This window comes from Lepidochelys kempii, chromosome 3, assembly GCF_965140285.1.
Source record: "Lepidochelys kempii isolate rLepKem1 chromosome 3, rLepKem1.hap1, whole genome shotgun sequence".
NCBI lineage: Eukaryota > Metazoa > Chordata > Testudines > Cheloniidae > Lepidochelys > Lepidochelys kempii.
The window spans coordinates 204,451,221-204,471,068 of NC_136382.1; the positions used below are offsets into that span (position 1 = coordinate 204,451,221).

At 45.0% G+C, this 19,848-nt stretch overlaps 1 protein-coding gene across 4 annotated transcripts in view; it reads right to left on the minus strand.

Annotated features, from left to right (window-relative positions):
• SHLD1 (shieldin complex subunit 1) overlaps positions 1–16,938 on the minus strand; it is a 91,489-nt gene extending 74,551 nt beyond the window's left edge. For 3 of the 4 annotated variants that reach the window (XR_012158336.1, XM_073339690.2, XM_073339691.2), the window contains exons 1-4: positions 16,860–16,938; positions 12,769–12,909; positions 12,099–12,223; positions 10,965–11,137 (exon numbers count right to left, since the gene is read on the minus strand). Coding sequence is in view for 3 of the 4 variants with exons in the window: in XM_073339690.2 (XP_073195791.1) it covers positions 10,965–11,130 (166 nt within the window). In the remaining variant the exon portion in view is untranslated. The remainder of the gene's footprint in view (positions 1–10,964; positions 11,138–12,098; positions 12,224–12,768; positions 12,910–16,859) is intronic. The other variant, XM_073339692.2, reaches the window with a different exon arrangement.
• Positions 16,939–19,848: the final 2,910 nt, after the last annotated feature.

Consider the following 19,848-nt stretch of genomic DNA (forward strand, 5'->3'; position numbering starts at 1 on the left):
AGGGGTCATTCAACCTTCTTTTAAATCACCGACCATCCATTTAGCAGCCCCCAAAAAGTATCCTCAGGAAGGGGATGCTTGTGACAGACACACCATCAAAGACGTACGTGGCCCAATTCTCCATTCTGGGTCAGCCATTCTGTCGTAGCGCAATTAAAATCAGTGGAGCAGCACCCGCATAACATCAGTGTCACTGAGTGAAGAATCAGGCCCAGGAAACCACTGAAGCATCTGTCCCCGCTGGGACACCATCTTTCTGAACCCGACCATCCTGTAATGCTTTTTCGTAGGGCGGAGAAACAGGAGGAAGAGACAGAAGGTCTCTCTGTGAAAGCGGCCGGCAGACATCTTCCTCCTGTTGGATGTTCAGCACAATTCCTGTAGCACAGCACAACTGCAGGTCCATAAACGTCATTAATCCCTGCTGTAGCTCAGTGAAAAACATGGCACCTTCCAAAACCATTGCCAGGGGCATGCACAGAGGATGGAAAGATGCAAAGCTAAGTTACAGGGGTGGAAGGTTACTGCAAGTTCATCTTCACACTAGGCTGTGAGCCTTGCCCTTGGGCTCTGAGGCAGAGCACAGGAAGATTTCACCTTTTGATTGTTCAGCAGCTGGGCTAAGGTTGGAGCTGGTCAGGAGCCACAATTTCTGTTCCATGGAAATTCCAACGTTGCACAGTTTGCACTGGGGACTGCAATGACTCGGTTTTTATATCCTCAGTGCTACAATCTAACTATAAACACACACAAAACATGTTCTTCTAGAGTACGAATTCTCTGCCACACCTCTTTTCACAGCCAAAGGAAACGATGAATGCAAAATCAAGAGCTTTCGGTGTATTGGCTACGATATCATCTTTGGGAATAACATGACTATTGTGTCTCAGAGTAACAGTCTGGTTCCTGGCTCTCCCTTACTCCAGGATGGGAGGGGAATAGTCTGAGCCAGCTATGCGGCTGGCATGGATTACCTCCCTTAGCACAGCAGCACAACTGCACTGGCTGCTGTGACAGGATGGCAGAGCAAAGGCTCCCCCCACTTCTCACCCGTGTGTGGAAAGAAGAGTTGATGCACTGTGGAGGCTGTTCTACTTTCCCTTCCCTCATTGCTACCCACAATGCAGGCAATCCGTGCCAAGGAACAAAGGGGATTCTTATACTTATTTACTCCCATGCATGGGAGCAGAATGCAGGTGACAGTCTGGCCTGACTGGAGCAGACCATTGGCCGAAAAATATGCATTTGAAAATCAGAGCCATGAAAGGCCAAATGACGCATTCTGCAGGAGGCCAAGGGGCTGATCCCACAGTCCTGTTGCATCCAAAACTCTTCCTGCCTTCAGTGGTAGTTCGGAGTGTGCAAGGAATTAATTATGCAGATATATCTAGCCACAGTCTTCTTGTGCCATTAGAATATAAAGTCTGTGTTTAGTACTTGGACACAGATTCATTTTCCTGGAGTGGGAACACAGGTGGTTTGAATGCAGTGTGTAGTAAGGGCCCAGTCCTGGGAGGAGCTGAGCACCCACAACCCCCAGTGAAATTAAATGGGAACGGTGGGTGCTCAGCAACCTTACTGGATTGGGTTCCATGGACTTGATCCAATGTCAAGAGTAAGTATAGTCAAGGAAAAATCTTTGGAACATGCTCTTTCTAAATCTCATTCTCATTTTTAAAAACAATCCATGGTTACTTTTCTTCCTTAGAATGCATATAGAATAAGATATCTGCTTCTCTTTCTCTGGGTTTATTTTTAGTTGAATGTTCTGTAGAACACATTCTTGAAAAAGTAATTACAGACGGCTACAGGGACATGCAGTCGCTCATCTAGCCAGCGATCTCAGGTTTTCTATGTCACATGGCTTAATCTACTTGTATTAATTTTCTATAAACCATAATTTAGCTTTGCTACTTCATTTAATATTTCATGCAATTGTACCACTTTGTTAACAGACACTACATAACACAACTGGCCAGAGCTTCCACTGCTGTGAACCCATGTGGCTTCATTAATCTCATAGCAATGCTAATTTACTCCGGCTGAGGATCTGGCCCACTGTACCAAGGTGTATATGTGCAGCATTAAAATTTGAAATATTTCAGAGCCACGCCAACTAGCTTTGAAGAGGGAGATTTTTTTTTTAATTGTACTTGAGGGGTGTTTTGGTCGAGGATCAAGTGAGTGCACTGGGAATAATGATAATAATGATTAATCGGAAGCACAATTTCACATCAAGCCTGCAACCTGGAAAATCAACACTCTCGTCTTAAAACAAAACAAAAACAAACCCCAGCTGTGTGAATATTTTCTTTTTCCTGGAAAACGACTAAAACCACCACCTCAGCAAGAGATCAAACGAACACCGATGTAAGGAATAGCCAGAGATCTAATTAATTCTAAAAATTCTGGAAGGAATTTTGACTCTCATGCTACCAGAGATGCTACCAGAGACCTAATGTGGGTGACAGATTAGCCCACATGTGCCTACTGGAGAGGGAGAACAAAAACAAAAAACAGTGACACCCAAAATCATGGCTTTTTCAAAACCCAGAATTTTTCAGACGGGGGAAAAGAAAAAAAAACAAAACAACCCAGCAAATCCCAGTCATGAAGGACCTTACAACAGCACTAATCACCAGACATTCTTCGTATTAAAAGTCTTGGCCCAGTTCAGGCGTAGGTACAGTCATGTCTATGCTCAAACATCATAACCCAGCTCTACAGCAGTGGTTTTCAACCTTTTTTCATTTGGGGACCCCTACAAATTTTTGAATGAAGGTGGGGACTCCTTTGGAAATCTTAGGGATAGTCTGCAGAACCCCAGGGGCCCATGGGCCACAGGTTGAACCCACGGTTCTAAAGCATTGTCGTTCTCACTGGATCCCCTGACACAGCTGTAATGTAAACACAGGCTAAGAAACTCTATTCCAAAAACCACAAAAATACTTCACCAGCATTTGACGGGAACAACAGTATGTAAAAAACTACACACTATAAGCTAAGCAGTGAACAATCAAGTCTCCTTTGGCAACATTTCCAGATCAGGATCTTCAGCTGGAGTAAACTGATGTAGCTCCACTGAAATCAGTTGAGCTCCACTGATTTGCAACAGCTTAGGATCTGGGCCTTCTGGCAGAAATGTATAGATGCTAATTTTCCTCCACTACCTGAAGTTTAATTGTACCTCCATTTGATACATTTCTAATGTATCAGAAGTCGGTACTATTGATCACTAGAGGGCAGCAGAAATCAAAGTACCATTCCTTAACTTAGTATTCTAAACGCGAACATCGGATACTGGGTTATTTCAGTGGCACTCTTAGGGGTTCTCTTATGAAAAAAAGAATACAAAGTGTACGTATATAAATCCCTCCCAATCAAGCCAAATATCAGAACGTATGTGGCAGGCAGATATTTTGATTATTATTTTTTGTTTATTAATTTTTGCATGCACAAGTGCGCATATACCTTTGCACACAGTAACAATGATTGTACCTATGCATGGGCATTTGGGCATCTAAGTTCCCACATCCAACCTCTGCATGGAACTGTGGTAATCGTGCGTGCAAGTGGGCCTCCTATTTTAGCTAAAATTTGGCTCTGCATGGATAACATGACTGAAGAAAACCTGTTTTGGACCTACAGGGTATGTACAGATGCTTCTAATGAGCTTTTCTATAAAGCCTGTGTGTGGTCTTTGGCATTACACTTCCTCCTCAATGAATGCAGCGAGTTCAAATCTGTCCGAGAAGTTCATTTCTCCTGGTCGTTAGGTAGCCAAGCTGGGTTTTTCTTTAATGTACAGGATAACGAATGAATACATTGAATTTTATACTGCCATGAACTTCTGAGTGGCCTCTCAAGTGTTAGTGCTAACCCAAATGGCTTGACAATATTAGCAGTACGCCCCGTTCCTTTAATTTTCCACATTCCACCACAGCACACATGCACAACCCAAGAACAGGGACAAACTACAGCATGTAAAACCGTTTCTTCTCGTCACATACATGACGTAGCTCTACCGGAAAAGATGGAAGAGGCTCTTGAAAAGCAAAGAGAGCAGTAAACATAGAACAGTTAAGGACTAGTCAGAATAAATGGGCATCGATACAGACAGGTCTCATTTCAGATACGAATTAAAAAAAAAATCATAACCAGTGCATAAGAGAGAGGGGAGAGGCAGGTAACTGAGGAGTGCTGTCTACACAGCTCTTTTTAGCGTGGTAGCCAAGTCCCATGAACCCGAGTCTGTGGACCTGGTCTTGGAGACTCACTGCTGCAGGCTGTGTAGACATACCCTGGGTGGGCAGGGAAGGAAGCTTCTGGGGTAGCCTGTGAAGGGTCCTGTTCCCAGGAACAGCTTTCAGATTCTCAGCTTCCTTACATCACAGGGTGCATCTGTGCATGGGGCCAGAGCCTCAGCAGGTTTCCAACTACACTGCTTCTTTGAAGCCAAACGTAAACCAGATGATGATCCAGCCCTTAGACTCTTTTGGACTCTGACCTCTGCTCCGGTCGCATCACCAACATCCCCCTTCTTCCTCACCTTCCTAATTCCCTCCTCTGTCCTCTCCTACTCCTTTGTTCCTCTCACATCATCTCTTCCCTACAAGATCTCCTTTCCTTTCCACCTTTTTCCCACCTACCCACCCCACCCCAGTCATCACTTTTAACAATTTTCATAACCCCTCCACAGAATGAATTAGAGATGAGTAAGGCTACAGTTTTGTCACCGAGGTAATGGAAGTCACGGAATCTGTGACTTCCAAAGACCTCCGTGACTTCAGCCCTGGTGGCTGGGAGTAGCAGGGTCCTGCCGCCTTCCGCAGCAGGGAACTGCAAGGTACCCCTGTCGCTTGAGACAGTGGGCCCCCAAGCTCTCAGCCGCCATGGGCAGCAGGGTACCCAGCAACTCCCAGCCACTGCAGGCAGGAGGGGTACCCCGCAGCACCTCAGCTGCCATCGTGGGATAGGGGGACACTGGCAGCTCCCGCCACCACCACAGGGCTGGTTGACCCTGTCAGCTTCCCGCCGCTGCTGCGGGGCTGGTTGACCCCTGCCACTCCCCACTGCAGCAGGGGGACCCCTGCTGCTGCTCCCCACTGCCGCGGGGGAGCAGAGGAACCCCTGCAGTTGCTGGCCGCTGCAGGGAGCGGAGGGAGCCCTGCAGCTCCCCACTGTGGTGGTGGCAGGGGGATTCACACATCTCCCTGCCGCTAAGAAGGGGGCAGAGGGACCCTGCAGCTCCTCTCTGCCGCTGGGGGCAGAGGGACTCTGGAGCTCTGCGCCCCCAAGGAGGGTAGTGGGGGCTCCAGAGCTCCCAGCCACCCTGCAGCTGCCTGGTCCTTTCCCATTTTATCATAGATATTTTTAGTAGAAGTTAGGGACAGGTCACAGGCTTCCGTGAATTTTTCTTTACTGCCCGTGACCTGTCCCTGACTTTTACTAAAAATAGCCATGACAGAATCTTAGCCTTAGAGATGAGCCAACTTTCCCCATGATCCTTGGCTTGGATGCTGTATCCCCTTCCTCACACCCTTTATTTAAGACTGCTCGGCTCTTAAGGGCAAGATCCATGTCTTCCTCTGTGTCTGGACAGCACCTAACACATAATGCAGACAACAGCTACCATAATGCAGACAACAGCAGCAAATAAAGGAAGAGAATATAGGTTTCGCTGAAAAAAACCTCAGCAAAATCGAAATACGAATTTAAATATTTTAAGACCTTTTTGGAAACTTGAAATAATAAAACAATTTGCCTGGATTTAAAACAGTCCCCAACAGAGCCAGTATCCTAAACCCTGCAATGTTGTGCTAGGATGTGAGTAATGCAGATTAGAAATGTTTTAAAGACAATCATTTAGTTTTATTTTCTGAGCCGAGTAGAAACATTAAAAAAAAAAAAACACAAAAAAGATGCAAAGTACAATTTTCATCAGCTTTAATATTCTAAGGTCCATTGCTGTATAAACAAGGAAATTTTGACTCTGTGCATGTGTGTGTTTTTTAAATATGCTCTTTTTGACCTACCAATGTCCCTTTAACTTCATTACAAAATTCAGTTTACTGCTGGTTATGCTGTATCTTTGTTACAGCAGGAGAATGCTCACTCACTAATGAATCATAAATCACTCATTCGTGCGTACATTTGGTCTTTATCAGCATTTCCATGTGACTGCAAGCACTGTTTTGCTGATTCAACGGTCTAACGGAGTTACCCAACTACTATGATGCAACATTTCCCTTCCAACAAAATGATATAACCTCCCTGTTATACACACTTTTCATTGTTCCTAAGTTACACTAAGGACACATAAATATTTATGTGGGATGCCTGAAGGCTGAATGACATGCCTTCTGGTCAATATCAATCCAGTACAGGAGGAATGCCAGAAAAATATTACTTTGCCTCCATCTACATCTCCACTAAGAAGGTTGCTATGTTCTGAGAGACAGTGACAGTGAATCCTGCTGGCTGTACTTTTGTCTGCTGAAAAATTAACATTGGAGCAAGCGAGACCACTGTCCTTGTCAAACTACAAATGGCATTTAAAACAGAGTTCGAAGAATTACCTATCATTCCCACACCTAAACCATAGGAGCCGGACCCCAAGTCAAAATGCTTTATAGTACAGGGTTAGAGCAAATTGCTGCTCGTAACTTAAATCTTACAAGCTGCATGCTGCCACCACTGATCATGCTAACCCATATGCTCTCACGGTTTCCTTCTGCTCTCCCATTTCTCTGTCTGTGTCCATCTGTTGTCTCGTCTCAGACTTAGACTGTAAGATCACTAGGGCAGGGACCATCCTTTTGTTCTGTGTTTGTACAGCACCTAACACACTGGGGTCATGGTCCATGACTGGAGCCCCTAGATGCCTTTGCAATACAAATGAATAATAATAAGAGACACTGGAACACTTTTCACTATTTCATAAGAGGAGGAAACAAGAGCTAGGACTGTAACTCCAAGATGCTTTGGTATGATTTAATTCTCTAAGAAAGTTCCCCTGTGATGTAGGGTTTGGTTTTCACTGCAGTTATGTTTTCTGCAGCCAAGATGATTGATGGTATGACTACATTGCAAAAAAACAACACACAAACCCCAATTCAGGGCTGAAAACAGCAGTTTAGACATTCCTGCTTGGACTGGACCCCAGACTATGAAACCCAGCAAGGGGGGTTGGTCTCAGATCCTGGGCTCCAGGCTGAGTGGGAATAGCTATACTGCTATGTTTAGCCCTGTTGTAGTAAAAACCTATAGAGCCCAAGTCAGTTGACTTGGGCTCTGAGACTTGCTGCTGTGGCTTGGTTTTTTTTTGCTGACTTACAAAGGACTTACGTAAGTTTAAACAACCTAGATTAGAAAGCAGACGTCTCCTGTTAAAATAAAAGACGTTCACGATTTTATACATGTACTTAGGCGAACGTGCATGTAAAACGATGTTGTTCCATACAAGCAGGCACTCAGATATTTGGAGCAGCATTGTTTTATATAGACACAGTTGTATAGAAAACTACACTCAAATAAGTATTTGTTTGGACTGCAAGTTCTTTGAGCCAGGGCTGTCTTATTATGTGCAGTCAGTGTCCATCACAGTTTGGCTCTAGTCAGGGCTTCTAGGTGCAATTGTAATGTGAATAAAAGAAGAAGAATTTGGGGCCTGATCTTTCATTCTCTGCGAAACCCAAAGCGCCCACTGAAGTCAGTGGGTGTTGTACATGAACAAACATGCAGGATCTGACCTCTACTGGTGTAAAACACAATATGAAATTTCATGTTTGAGCAGTTTGTCTTTGTTTTTCACATGTCATGGCTGGCTGATTAGCTGTAAACTCCATGCGCCGCAAACCAGTCTTGGGACTGCAGAGTAATCACACGTTCCTCCTACACCCCAACATTAATCACCAAAACAATTAACTCAAATAGCACCAACCCTTGCTGGAGAAGAACAGGATCTGAGCCAACAGCTCACAATAAACACACCCATCACAGGGATTGCCTACAAATCCCTGCACTTGTGAATACACCTTTACAGAAAACCTGTGACACACAGTCTGTCTAAAACAAACAAACCCCAGCCTATCACATTGTCAGACGAATTTCTCTACCACAGCAGAGAGAAACATTCATTTGGCATATTTTCACTAGCAACAAGGAACTACATCCCGACACTATGACTCACAAGTGGACACTTTACCATTACCAGAAATTAATCAAGGCTCAAATTAGAACAGGAATATCGATTGGCCAAATGTACTATAACGACTAGGTCACGTAGCCTCCTCCAGTGCTCCTACTCTTGACAGACAAAACACAGCAATGGCTGGAATCCCTATCACAGATTAATGCTATTTTACTTGAGACATAATCCTGGAACTGTTATACGAGAAACTGAAGGAAACTGCCCAGGCCTCATAAGCTAGTAACCACCACAGCTAAGCTAGGCTCATTGGGTGCTTAGCCTCTGTATGTGCAATATAGTGAGTGACCAGTAGGGGTACTGATGTTACCATCCCTGATGGTTGGCTCAGCCCTTAAGCAAATAAGTATCTTGTGACAGCTGACACGAGGAAGAAGAGTTAAACACCTCCTTTTAATTATTTAAATCTCCAAAGTGAACAGAAATTTTGCTAGCTTTGCCTACAAACAGAAGAAATAATTTTTTTCTTTTTAAAAAATATTTGCAAACCCCTTTGCAAATGACTTCCCAACCTCACCTCGTTTTATTTTAATCCAGACTATTTAATGTAACTGACACAAACCTTCTTAACCCTCAGTGCATCAGGACTGAATAGGTGATGAAAGTGGTGGGTTCAATGCAGTTTGGATTTAACATTCTGGAAAGGAGCGAAGGCTAAATACAACCATTTCCAGCTTTGCCCCACGTCCAATGCACTGTCTATGCAGTCACTCCTGCTGATGACGACAGCAGCAGCAAAAGCACGCACAAAGGAATACTGTGCTAGTGGGTCTTAGATCAAAAGCAAGACACAACAGAATTATTTTACCTGGAAATATTTAAAAGTAGCAAACACCACAGTAGCCCCACTTAGTTCACATGTAAAGTGATTCCCCCATCACAAACTTCCCCTCACAAACTTTTAAGTCGGGGGGGGAGGGGGAAGGGGAGAGGAGAGGGGAGAACCTGGATCAAATGAATCAATAACGTCAGGCTGGATCAGATGATGTAACCTATTACTGCCCATTCTTCTGACACCAGCATCCTGTTCTAACATCAGTGCTCCCCCTCCGCCACACCATGGCAACTGACAAGGGCTGGCAATTGGCTTCATAGTGGTGGAGAAATCAGTGAGGCAAATCTGGGGATATTCTGTGCTCGTCAAAAAATGGGTTTGTTGGGTTTTTTCCTCTGTGGAAAATACCAACTTTTCAGCAAGAAAACTGACAACCAAAAATTCTCAGCCAAATAATAAAGAGAAAACCAAAAATTTTGATTCAGAAATGCTGCTACGGTGCCTCAGGGGAGTTGTAATTCAGGTACCTCATAACACCATTCTTCTCTATGGGCTGGGCTCCCTAGCTGGACTACATCTCCCATGATGCACCACGTTCTCCCTTCTTGTTGATATTCCACAGTGCATCATGAGACATTAGTCCCCTGGGGAGCCTGGCACATAGAGGGGAATGGGACATTACACACCCAAAAAGTACAACCAACTCCCATTAAGGCACAGCGGCTATTATTCAAAATAAACATTTTCAGCCAAAAATCAAAACTTTTTGGATATTTGGGGTTTTTTATGAAAAAGTCTAAATTTTCTGTGGAAAGCAAACAGAGCCCCAGGCAGAGAGCAAATTCTCCTGCTGCTCACATGGCTCCAGTCCCATGATCTTGTATAACCAAAACCAACACCACCACATAGCCTGTCTTCTCATGACTGAACATTTGCTCCCATGTTAAGAAAAAGAACTTGGAAGACTGTGTAACAGGGCCACCTAGTGACACCTACGATAAACTATATTAATATTGTATTTTAATACACCCTCTCAAAGGCACTCTGACCACTGTAGAATAATTAATCCGTAAAAACACACGAAGGTAGTGGAAACTGGCCAAAGTCGCTCTCAGAAAGTACAAGCAGAACAACACTTGTATACATATCACATCCATAATAGCTACATTAAATGAACTCTCAGATTGTAAAGTCACATGCTGAAAAATTAGAAAATACCAGAATTAAAGTTGTTCATGCAACCTCAGTTCAGCTCCCTTGTGGATAAATACAACAGTGCAGCTCAGAAAGTGGGAACTGGCCCAAAGCTTAGTTTCTTGACCATTTCTGCAGAAATCCCCCCCTCTAAGAAACAAAACAAGGCAAGACAGTTAACCATTGTCTCCCAGTTGTGGAACATAATCCGATCCTACAGCAAGTTTATTACTAATCCACAAGGAATGCAGCACAACCAGCCATTCAGTTGCCTGTTTCTATAACCTTTTATAAACAGAACACTTGTCCTGCACTGGTTTAATGAGGACACAGGCTGTAGATGGGAGAAAGGTAGGTAGAAGGATTTGCAGAGCAGATGTTTCCTTACTGGTTGTAATTGTACAAAGCAATGTTTTCCCTGATGCCTAGGAGAACGTTAGGATTCTTTCTGTCAGTTGGCCTCAGGCAACTCCCTCCTCCATGAGCACAGTGACACCAAAAAGCAGCAACCCTCTCGACGGCTCTCACAGATATCAGCAATCCACAGCGCACTTTGTATTTACTCGGAAGCACAGAACCATATTGCAGTTCCAATAAGCCACACTTTGCACGAAGGCAGATGAACTTGCATCGAACTTCAGCACGCTGTTTGCTGTTCATTCAAACAACACTCTGCCTGAAGCAACAAATATTGACCCGACATGTCTCTATGTCCAAAGGGAGGGAGTGAGGGAGTGTGAGAGAGAGAACGGGAATATTTACATTCATTGTTAGTTTAGTCTTTACCTAAGCATGCTGATGAGGCAAAAGTATCCACAGAACTACAAGGCTCCTCACTGGTCCCAGTGCCGTGCTCTGGCAGGAAGCTGTCTGTTATGTCGTATGCAGAGGGAAGGTCCAGTATGCTGCTGTCCTCTGAGGGGTGGCTCGATGCTGTTTCATCTCCCTCCATGGCCCCACTGCAGTGGAGACACTACTGTTACTGAGATCCAAATGCTGTTTTGTAGCATGAAAACCCAAAGGAAAGCAAACTCTGAAGAGCTCATCTGGTCATGCTCTTTATCATCACCCAACAGAATTTTGGTTTCAGCATTTAGTCATTGATTTAACTAAGGGAGAGTGGGTCTAAGAAGAGGAAGGCGGCACGAAAGAAATAGATTTTGCTGTTCTTGGGCAGAGGGGATAACTTGGAAGTCTAAGCATCAAGTCTGACAAACCTGGACTCCCTGGAAACACATGGAGTCCAGGAAAATACTGAGGCATGTGCTAAACGCTGAGCATATGACCCAAGTTAGACTGCTCATGTAGTTAAAAGTAAGGACATGCTTGGAGTCCTTTTTCCGATTGAGGCCTCTAGCAGCAGCTGGGTCAGCTCATCCCTTCATTCTCCTTATGTAAATAAACTGAAGACATTGCAGCTCACCAGGAGGGTAGACACGAGGGTGTCTGAAAAAAAACTAACATCCTCTCTGCTCGGCATGGACATTAATACTCCAACACTACATGTCAAAACACTGGAACTATGCCGAGGAATCCCTGGCCAAAATTCCATTTCTGCACCATGTGCCATACACCACACTTCAGCTATCCTCCACCCTAGTCATATTAGTTACAAGTAGAGCTTCCAACAGTCGAGTTGCTGTACATAAAAGAATGCATGCGCTTATGCTCTTCAAAACATAGCAAAAAGAGGGAGAGGAGGGGATGGCAAAGGGGAAAAACACACAAGCTAGGTGGCGATTGGCCACATACTTATAATGCCATAATGGATTTCTAGAAGCCATACAGCCAGTCTCCGGTTAACTTACTCCAAGGCCTTTAGTGGAGAGGCTGATGTCAGAGGAAAAGTGATGGTGTGACTGAACCTGTGAGTTCTCAGATGCGCAAGAGGGGGGACACATCATTTCATATGCACTATACCTATGAATGGATCACTGACGATTGAGCAATCCTTTGGGCAGTATCCAGAAGTAAACAGGTTGCCAGTGTTTGTGATCAGCTGTCATGCAGCTTTCCCTTCTAGGAAGTCTGTCAGCTGCAACCTTCTGGAATGAAAAACAGGTCAATTAGATTCCTTACATCAGCTGATCATACTGCCAAAATGGTATGACCTTCAAAAAGTGTGTGTCACTTGGAAGTCAACACATTCCCCACTGTTTGTCAAGACTGACACAGGAGTGGATCTTCCTTGGGAAATAAACATAGCAAAGTTATGAAATAATTTCCTTCAATCTTTTTACAGTGATGCTGGCCTCACTGAGAAGTTAACACCCTCCATACTTGTATTGGTAGGTCAATGCCACGTGAGCTCTCATTTATTCAAAAACTTTGAAGCAGGGAACTAAAATTCAAACAGCCTCCTTGCTCAGCCTATGCCCACATATGAATGAATGGCTGTTTCCCTGGCACAGCTACCCACTATGCTCTGTGGCTGCCATTCTGAAACCAGCAGAGTATTATAGCACCTGCCCGTGCAGTACCAAGGCTTTCCAGGGAGTATATTCTAGGAAGAGGATATGATCTAGCGTTCGGAGCTGGCACCAGGCTCAGGAGACCTGGGTTCTATTTTCCACTCAGCCAGTAAACTCACTGTGTGATTTTAGGCAAGTCGCTGACAACCATATTTTCAAGGATTGGCCACTTCCTGGCAGCTTCTCAATTTGAGACGACTTAGTCCTGAGCCTCTGCAGCTCCCATGGACTTCAGTTGGAGATCTGGGTGCTCAGAACTTCTGAAAAATCAAGGCCAAGATGTTTCAAGTCAGGACAAAAACTGAAACATGCGAACTCAGTACTGAAAAGTGCGGCCTTCGTGCCGCTGAAGCTCGGTTTCCCCATCTGTAAAAGTGATGATAATGCACGCCTGCCTTAGTAACACACTCCCAGGTCCTATGAACCAAGGTGCTATATTAACCCCAAATATCATTATTCCTATTTTTACCTGGAAGACAGACCAAGTTGGAGATCAGACTTTTTGAACCCAAACACAAGCTGGCAATGATGAACTGGTTAGAACAAGTTCTCAGTGTATGATAGAAAAATAATGATTAGTAAACAAACCAAAAACTGGACTAGCCACCTCACAAAACATAGGCCAAGATTTTCAAAGGGGGCTGATGGTTTTAGGTGTCCAACTGGAGACCCCTTAAAGGGACCTGTTTGCTGAGGATCTCCTCTCTCACAATCAAGCTCCTTTAAGGTCTCTCAGGTTGGACACCTAAAATAACAATTCACTATGAAAATGTGGGCCATCACACCAGCCCCAATGACTGTATAAATCTAAAGCCAACGTAAGACAAGGATGACAATAATAAGATGAGTCAGTATGTCATGGACTCTTCTGGACTTTGAGGAGGGTCTGAACGAGAGGGAGGTGACTTGGGAAGGGCAATCCAGACATAAAGGGTACCATAGCAGAAGGCACAGATATGTTTGTGCTAGGCGATAAAGCAGGTATAGATGGGGGGAAATGCTAAAATAAACTGAGTGAAAGGAGCAGGGGCTGTGTGATGCAGAACCAGGGCTGGGGCATTCAAGTTGGACTGGAGGGGGCTGAAGTTGGTATCAAAAAGATCTGATGAGTGGGAGAGTGGAGCAGTGAAGTAGGATGATTAGAGACGAGTGATTTCACCCCGGTGAAGAGGTGTTTGAAATGTTATGGAGTGAAAAGCTCCAGGATTTGGAGACAACCTGGGTGGGAGAGGAGGAGGAGGAGTGGAAGATGGCCCCCAGGTCATAGGTCTGGTGAAGTTAGAAGCCATGATGCAGAACAGAGATAGAGGAGAGAGTTAGGAAGAGATTAGGAGCTTGGTGATGAGGGTGAGCCATCCAAAATGAAACCATGAGAGACACAAGGTGAACTACTCTCAGCTAATTTTAAAAAACTGTATTGTGTTGGATATTAAGATAAGTACGCCAATAATGACAGGAGTTAAAAATCTGTATTCCTATCTTTTAAGTGTGGATTGTCATATATGTGTAGGAACAGGGATATGAGATGTGGTGTTGTTATATCTCAGTATATTATTATTTATATTATTGCAGGGCCTATGAGTCTTAGCCGGGGACCAGGACCCTGCTACACGAGGCAATGTAAGTACAGAACAAAAAGGCAGTCCCTGCCCTAAAAAGCAATATTCACAGGAATGTGGTACAGCATTGTAACATACACTTCTATTCAAATGTATTTGGTGCAATGTTTTTACACAGTGCAAAGTCCACAAGCAGCTGGTATAGATTGATTTAAAACTCATTGGCCTTCCAGAGTCTGTTTCCCCATTTAGTTATTCTACTTAACCTTGTATAATTCCCCTGATCTCAATGGAGATGCACTGCTGTTAACAGAACTGAGAATCTGTTCTCAGCCTCTAATCAGGGGGGTCAAATGTAACACCGATGGGCTGGATCTAGCCTGCTGAACAGTTTCATCCAGACTGTGGACTTCCCATGAATATTCAGGTTTGTCTTCACAACTCCTGAGTCCACACTACCAGGGTATGATTTGTAGAGCACACCAGTGTGTTGTGCTCTAACACCCCTGCATAGACCCTGCTAGCGTACATTGATGAAGTCCTGCTAAAAACAGGATGACATCAACGCACACTAAGGAACATTTAGCATGCGCCAGCAGGGTCCACATGGGGGAGTTAGTCCACAATCCAGACTCTGGTGCAGCAATCCAGCAAAACCTTGGGTACAGGTGCTGAACCACTTGGAAGCGTTTAAGAGGCTCTGGAGAAGCGTAAAATAAATGTATGTCATTACCAACATGGTTTATCTTTGGCTATTTCTATTTTAATAACTTTTGCTGAGTGTGGTCTACACAAGCAGCAGATCAGGCCCACTATCTCAGGTGAGTTTGACACTCCCATCCTCAGAGGTCTGACTGTCCCTGAAGTGCTTACACTCACCTCCACTACCCCCGCCCTTCCTACACTCACGCACGCTCTGATTCAGAGTGTTTCCCTGCTCCCCACGAGGGCGGTCTTCTTGTAACACTGAAACAATCAAGCCAAATTAAAGACCCATTCACCCCTTTAAGCATTAACATAATTTACGGCTAGTCCAGTGGTAGGTGAGCTGGAAGGGAACCCCTTGTGAATATTGTGATGGGATCAGTCTCTGTGCTTAGGTTTCAGAGTAACAGCCGTGTTAGTCTGTATTTGCAAAAAGAAAAGGAGGACTTGTGGCACCTTAGAGACGAACCAATTTATTAGAGCATGAGCTTTCGTGAGCTACAGCTCACTTCATCAGAGCCAGTAAAACAACAACATTTTTCACTAAAATTTATGGGTCTGTTTTTTGGTGGGGGAAAAAAAAAAGGTTGAAATGTTTGGCCCAGCTCTGTTATTTATCAGTCCTCCAGTGCTGCGTGTGAAAGCAGCGGCCATATTTTAACAGATGGTTTCCCCAGCTTTGTTTTTTAATGTAAATTTTCAGTTTAAGGGCTCGTCTGCTTTCAATAAAAGCAAACCAGAGAAGAGCTCCTGGGGAAAGGCAACAAGGGACACCAAAAGTGAGCAAAAAGGCCTTCAGATCAAACCGTTGGTTCTGAGCAGGGATGCGCCGCACCCACTGATGGTACAAAGCCCTGTAGTGCTCCACTGTGGGGCCAGTTGTGATTACATGGTTATTTACAAAGCCTGGCTGCCCAGCACAGCCAGGGTGGAAGAGGGATAAGAACAGCCTTACTGGGTCAGACCAAAGGTCCATCTAGCCCAGTATCCTGTCTTCTGACAGTGGCCAGTGCCAGGTGCCCCAGAGGGAATGAACAGAACTGGTAATCATCAAGTGATCCATCCTGTTGCCCATTCCCAGCTTCTGGCAAACAGAGGCTCTAGGGACACTTGAGAGCATGGTTATGCCTGGGATAAGTTGCCACGGCCCCAATCCTAAAAGCGGGTAGCAGGGACCCCGCACTCGCACTGGTCTATGCATGCAGACAGGCTCACAGGATCGGGGCCCCGGCACTACTTGGAGACATCTGTCCGCCTCCCGGCCGCAGGAAGAAGACAGTCTGGGGGCAGCAGGGCTGATGGGTTGTCAGAGGGCAGGTGAACAGCAGCCAGACCCCACTAACTACCAGTCGCTCCCACATGCTCCCCAAGGGCAGGGGAAACCCTCCCCCTTTAGCCACCCGTTCCTTCTGTGTGCCCCAGTGCCGCTCTGCCAGCCCCCTCCCCAACCATACACGGACGTCCCCCAGCCTCCAGCTAACACCGTGCTGCAGCCGCTGGTCACTCACTCGCACCCTCAGATACCCCAACTCCTTGCCCCCCCAGACAGGGCAAAGCCGAGTGGGGAGGTGTTCAGGGGCCACTCTCCTTTGCATGGCCCCTTACAATACCGACCTGCTCCACCTTGCACTGAGCTGGGAGGCCAGGATGGAGTCCCTTTCCCAGGCCTGAAAAGAGCTCCGTCTTTGTAAGCTCACAAGCTTGTCTCTCTCACCAACAGAAGTCGGTCCAATAAAATATATTACCTCCCCCACCTTGCTTCCCAAACCTTCACACAAGCCCCGCACCCCAAATCCACTGGCACTCCTATGCAGCACCCCCCTACAACCCTCCCACTCCAGCTGACACGGTTCAAGCAGCCGGTCATCCTCAGACACCATCCCATGGAGACAGCCTGCAAGGGGACAGGGAGCAGGCCCGCATTCGCTCGCCCTTGTGATACTCACACAGCTGAAGCAGGAAATACTTGGGACCTGCAGCTCCCGAACTGGAAGTGCATGAGCCACCTTCCTCGAGGGCAGGACAGCCAAACAGGAAGTAGTTGGGGCTGGGGGGGGGGGGAAGAGAGAGGCTCCTGCTGGCTACTGATAAATGTGTCCCCAGCCAATGGCTGGAAACCATTTTTGTTGTGGGTAAAAGGAAACGATTCTTAGAGTTTCAGAGTAACAGCTGTGTTAGTCTGTATTCGCAAAAAGAAAAGAAGTGAGCTGTAGCTCACGAAAGCTCATGCTCAAATAAATTGGTTAGTCTCTAAGGTGCCACAAGTCCTCCTTTTCTTTTTGGTTCTGAGAGTGCAGAACCCTGAGAAACCGATCAAAAGACGCAGAGTTAAACAACACCTGTCCCTCGATGAGAACAGGAAGGGAGGGGGGAAGTTAAACGAAAAGAAACTTTTAAAAAAAATCCCAGTCTACATAAAATACAAATCCTAAAATCAAAAGCATGGGACCTGCAAATGCTGTTCTTGCCAGCATCTTACATCCAGGAGACTAACGCACACAAACCTTGTGTGAACATTTAGTTCCGACTAGCAGGGAGACATCGTTTATAAATAAAGCACTGACTGCATGGATCCTGTTCGCTTCCAGAATATTTTGGAAAACCTGGAGCAGTGTCCTGCATGTAGAAGATTAGTGCATTTCAAAACAAAATCTTCAGACATAAAGACAAAAAAAAAAATTATTTCACGGGCATGCTGGAAGTCTAATTCTCTAGCATCATGTGCTGTAAAGTTTCTAGAAAACACATTTTTAACTCACTATGATGCCTGCTGTACTCTTCCTTCTCATGGCTCTTTCTTCCTCCCCATCTTTACTCCATTTATTTTCCTTGCATTTCTTTGTTTTCTAAGACCCCAAACCCGCGTGGACAACTGCATGGGGGAACTCTGTGCCTTCATAGACCCTGCTATTGCTCCAGAAATAAATCCCCAGCCTTCCAGGGAAATGTATTTATGTTTTGTGTGTCTAAAACATGTCTGCAGGGGACGCAGGCACCGACTGTTTCAATTATTTTCTGATGTCAGTGAGGCTGAAAGTGGGCAAAGGGGCACACCTGTGCAGGTCAATAGGCAGGATTAGGCCCTAATCCCTCTCCCCCCAATTTCTTGCACCATATACTTCTTCCTAACCCCATATTTCTTATATCTCTCCTTTCTCTTCAAAAACACCCTTCTTTTCTGTCTCTGCCTCTTTACTCTCAGCTGATGCTTTTAAAAAGCGAGTATAGTTTTCCCCTCTGGATATTTACAGTTAAGTTCACAGATGATGACACATGTTAAATACAAAGACAGGTATGCAGTTTTGAAGTGTGGATTATTATATATGTGTGGGAACACTGATATTAAGTGCAGTGTTGCTATACTCAAGAAAATTCACAGGTACTTGGTGCAGCATTGTGATACGCATGTATATACAAAGTATTTGGTGCAATGTTTTCATTCAGAGGTAGGTCTGCTAGCAGTTGGTGTAGACTTTTTATGCATGAGTAGGTACACAGGTGCTTTGTGCAGAATTGATGTAGGCAGGTGTTATATATTTAGAGTGAAATTCCCCCCTCCCTCCTACCTTAGCCAGGCACAAAGCTAAAATGATCGAGCTTTGCGTGGATAGCTTCATGGGCTCAGAGGGTTGGAAATCAGTCCTACAGCCCATGGATATGCCCCAGGTCTGTAATGTAACCTCTCCGTGGACTGGCTACTACCTCTCCACAGAAATTTTTGGCCACAGGATTCATGTTAATTAAGGATTCTATTACCCAGTCTTCAGGTCCCCATTACAGGATGGCTTATTCAGGGCTGGTAAGAGACCATGCCACACCCCTTAGCAACACACAGGTGGAGAGATCCCCCTTTGTTACACAAATGCTCCATTTGCTGCCCCTGTGCACATCCGCACACTTAAACAATGAATAGAGCCTACCTCAGGTGAATATATACATTATTTCATTGATAAACTACACCCCATGTGCAATATGAACACACAAACAAAACTTAGAGGCCAGATACTACAGTGGTGATGGCATTATAAGAATATAGATAGGATCAGATAGTACATAGAATTTACAGCATAATCCAATGTCCATATCAATTTTAAAAATCTCTTGCACACCCATCCAACCCCCTAGAACTAATCACTTCCACCTCCTGAGTTGCCTCTGCCCACCTTGATCCATTCCCATGTCAAAAGCCTAGGAGCACAAACACCCAGCGTTGTGTAATACCAAGAGGGCACATGAACTCCACAGTCATGGGATCCCTCACTGAAATTGCCTAACCAGCCTCCCTCACCCACTTACACTGGATAGGAGGCAACTCAGCAAGAGTCCCATGAGGAGGGAGGTAGTCTCTAAGGGAGACCAGATGATCTACACCATTTAAGGCATTATAAGTCTAATGCAAGCCTTGAGTTGCACTGGGAGACAAAAATGGAAGTCAGAGCAGATCATAGCGCAGGCACATAATGTGTTACACGAGAGAAGCTCCACAAGACAAGTAGAGAGCTGCATTCTCCAGTAGCTGAAGTACTCTGAAATGGCAGCCCCACACAGGAGTATTCACCCTAATGCACAAGTGCTCACATACGTAAAGCTGCTCACGTGCATAAGTGTTTGCAGGATCAGGCCCACATTGTGCACCAATCCACTCCTGTGGTGACAATCAGAGAAAAAAGTTTGCTACTTTCTCTCCAGTCACAAGTGCAGGGGAAAAAAACCCACTCTGCACTACTCTGTTACCTTAATATCCAGAAGCAGCAGGGCTCTGACTAACACCCCAAACTGTGAAAGGAAAGAAGATAGGAAGGTGGCCTTAAAGTACATTATCAAATATCAAACTAATTTCTGTTTTATTTTATTGTCAGATTGAAAGTACTGTTATCAATTATGCTAATTAAAAAGACATTCAGAGCAAGGCATGACATGGAAATACAAAGATCC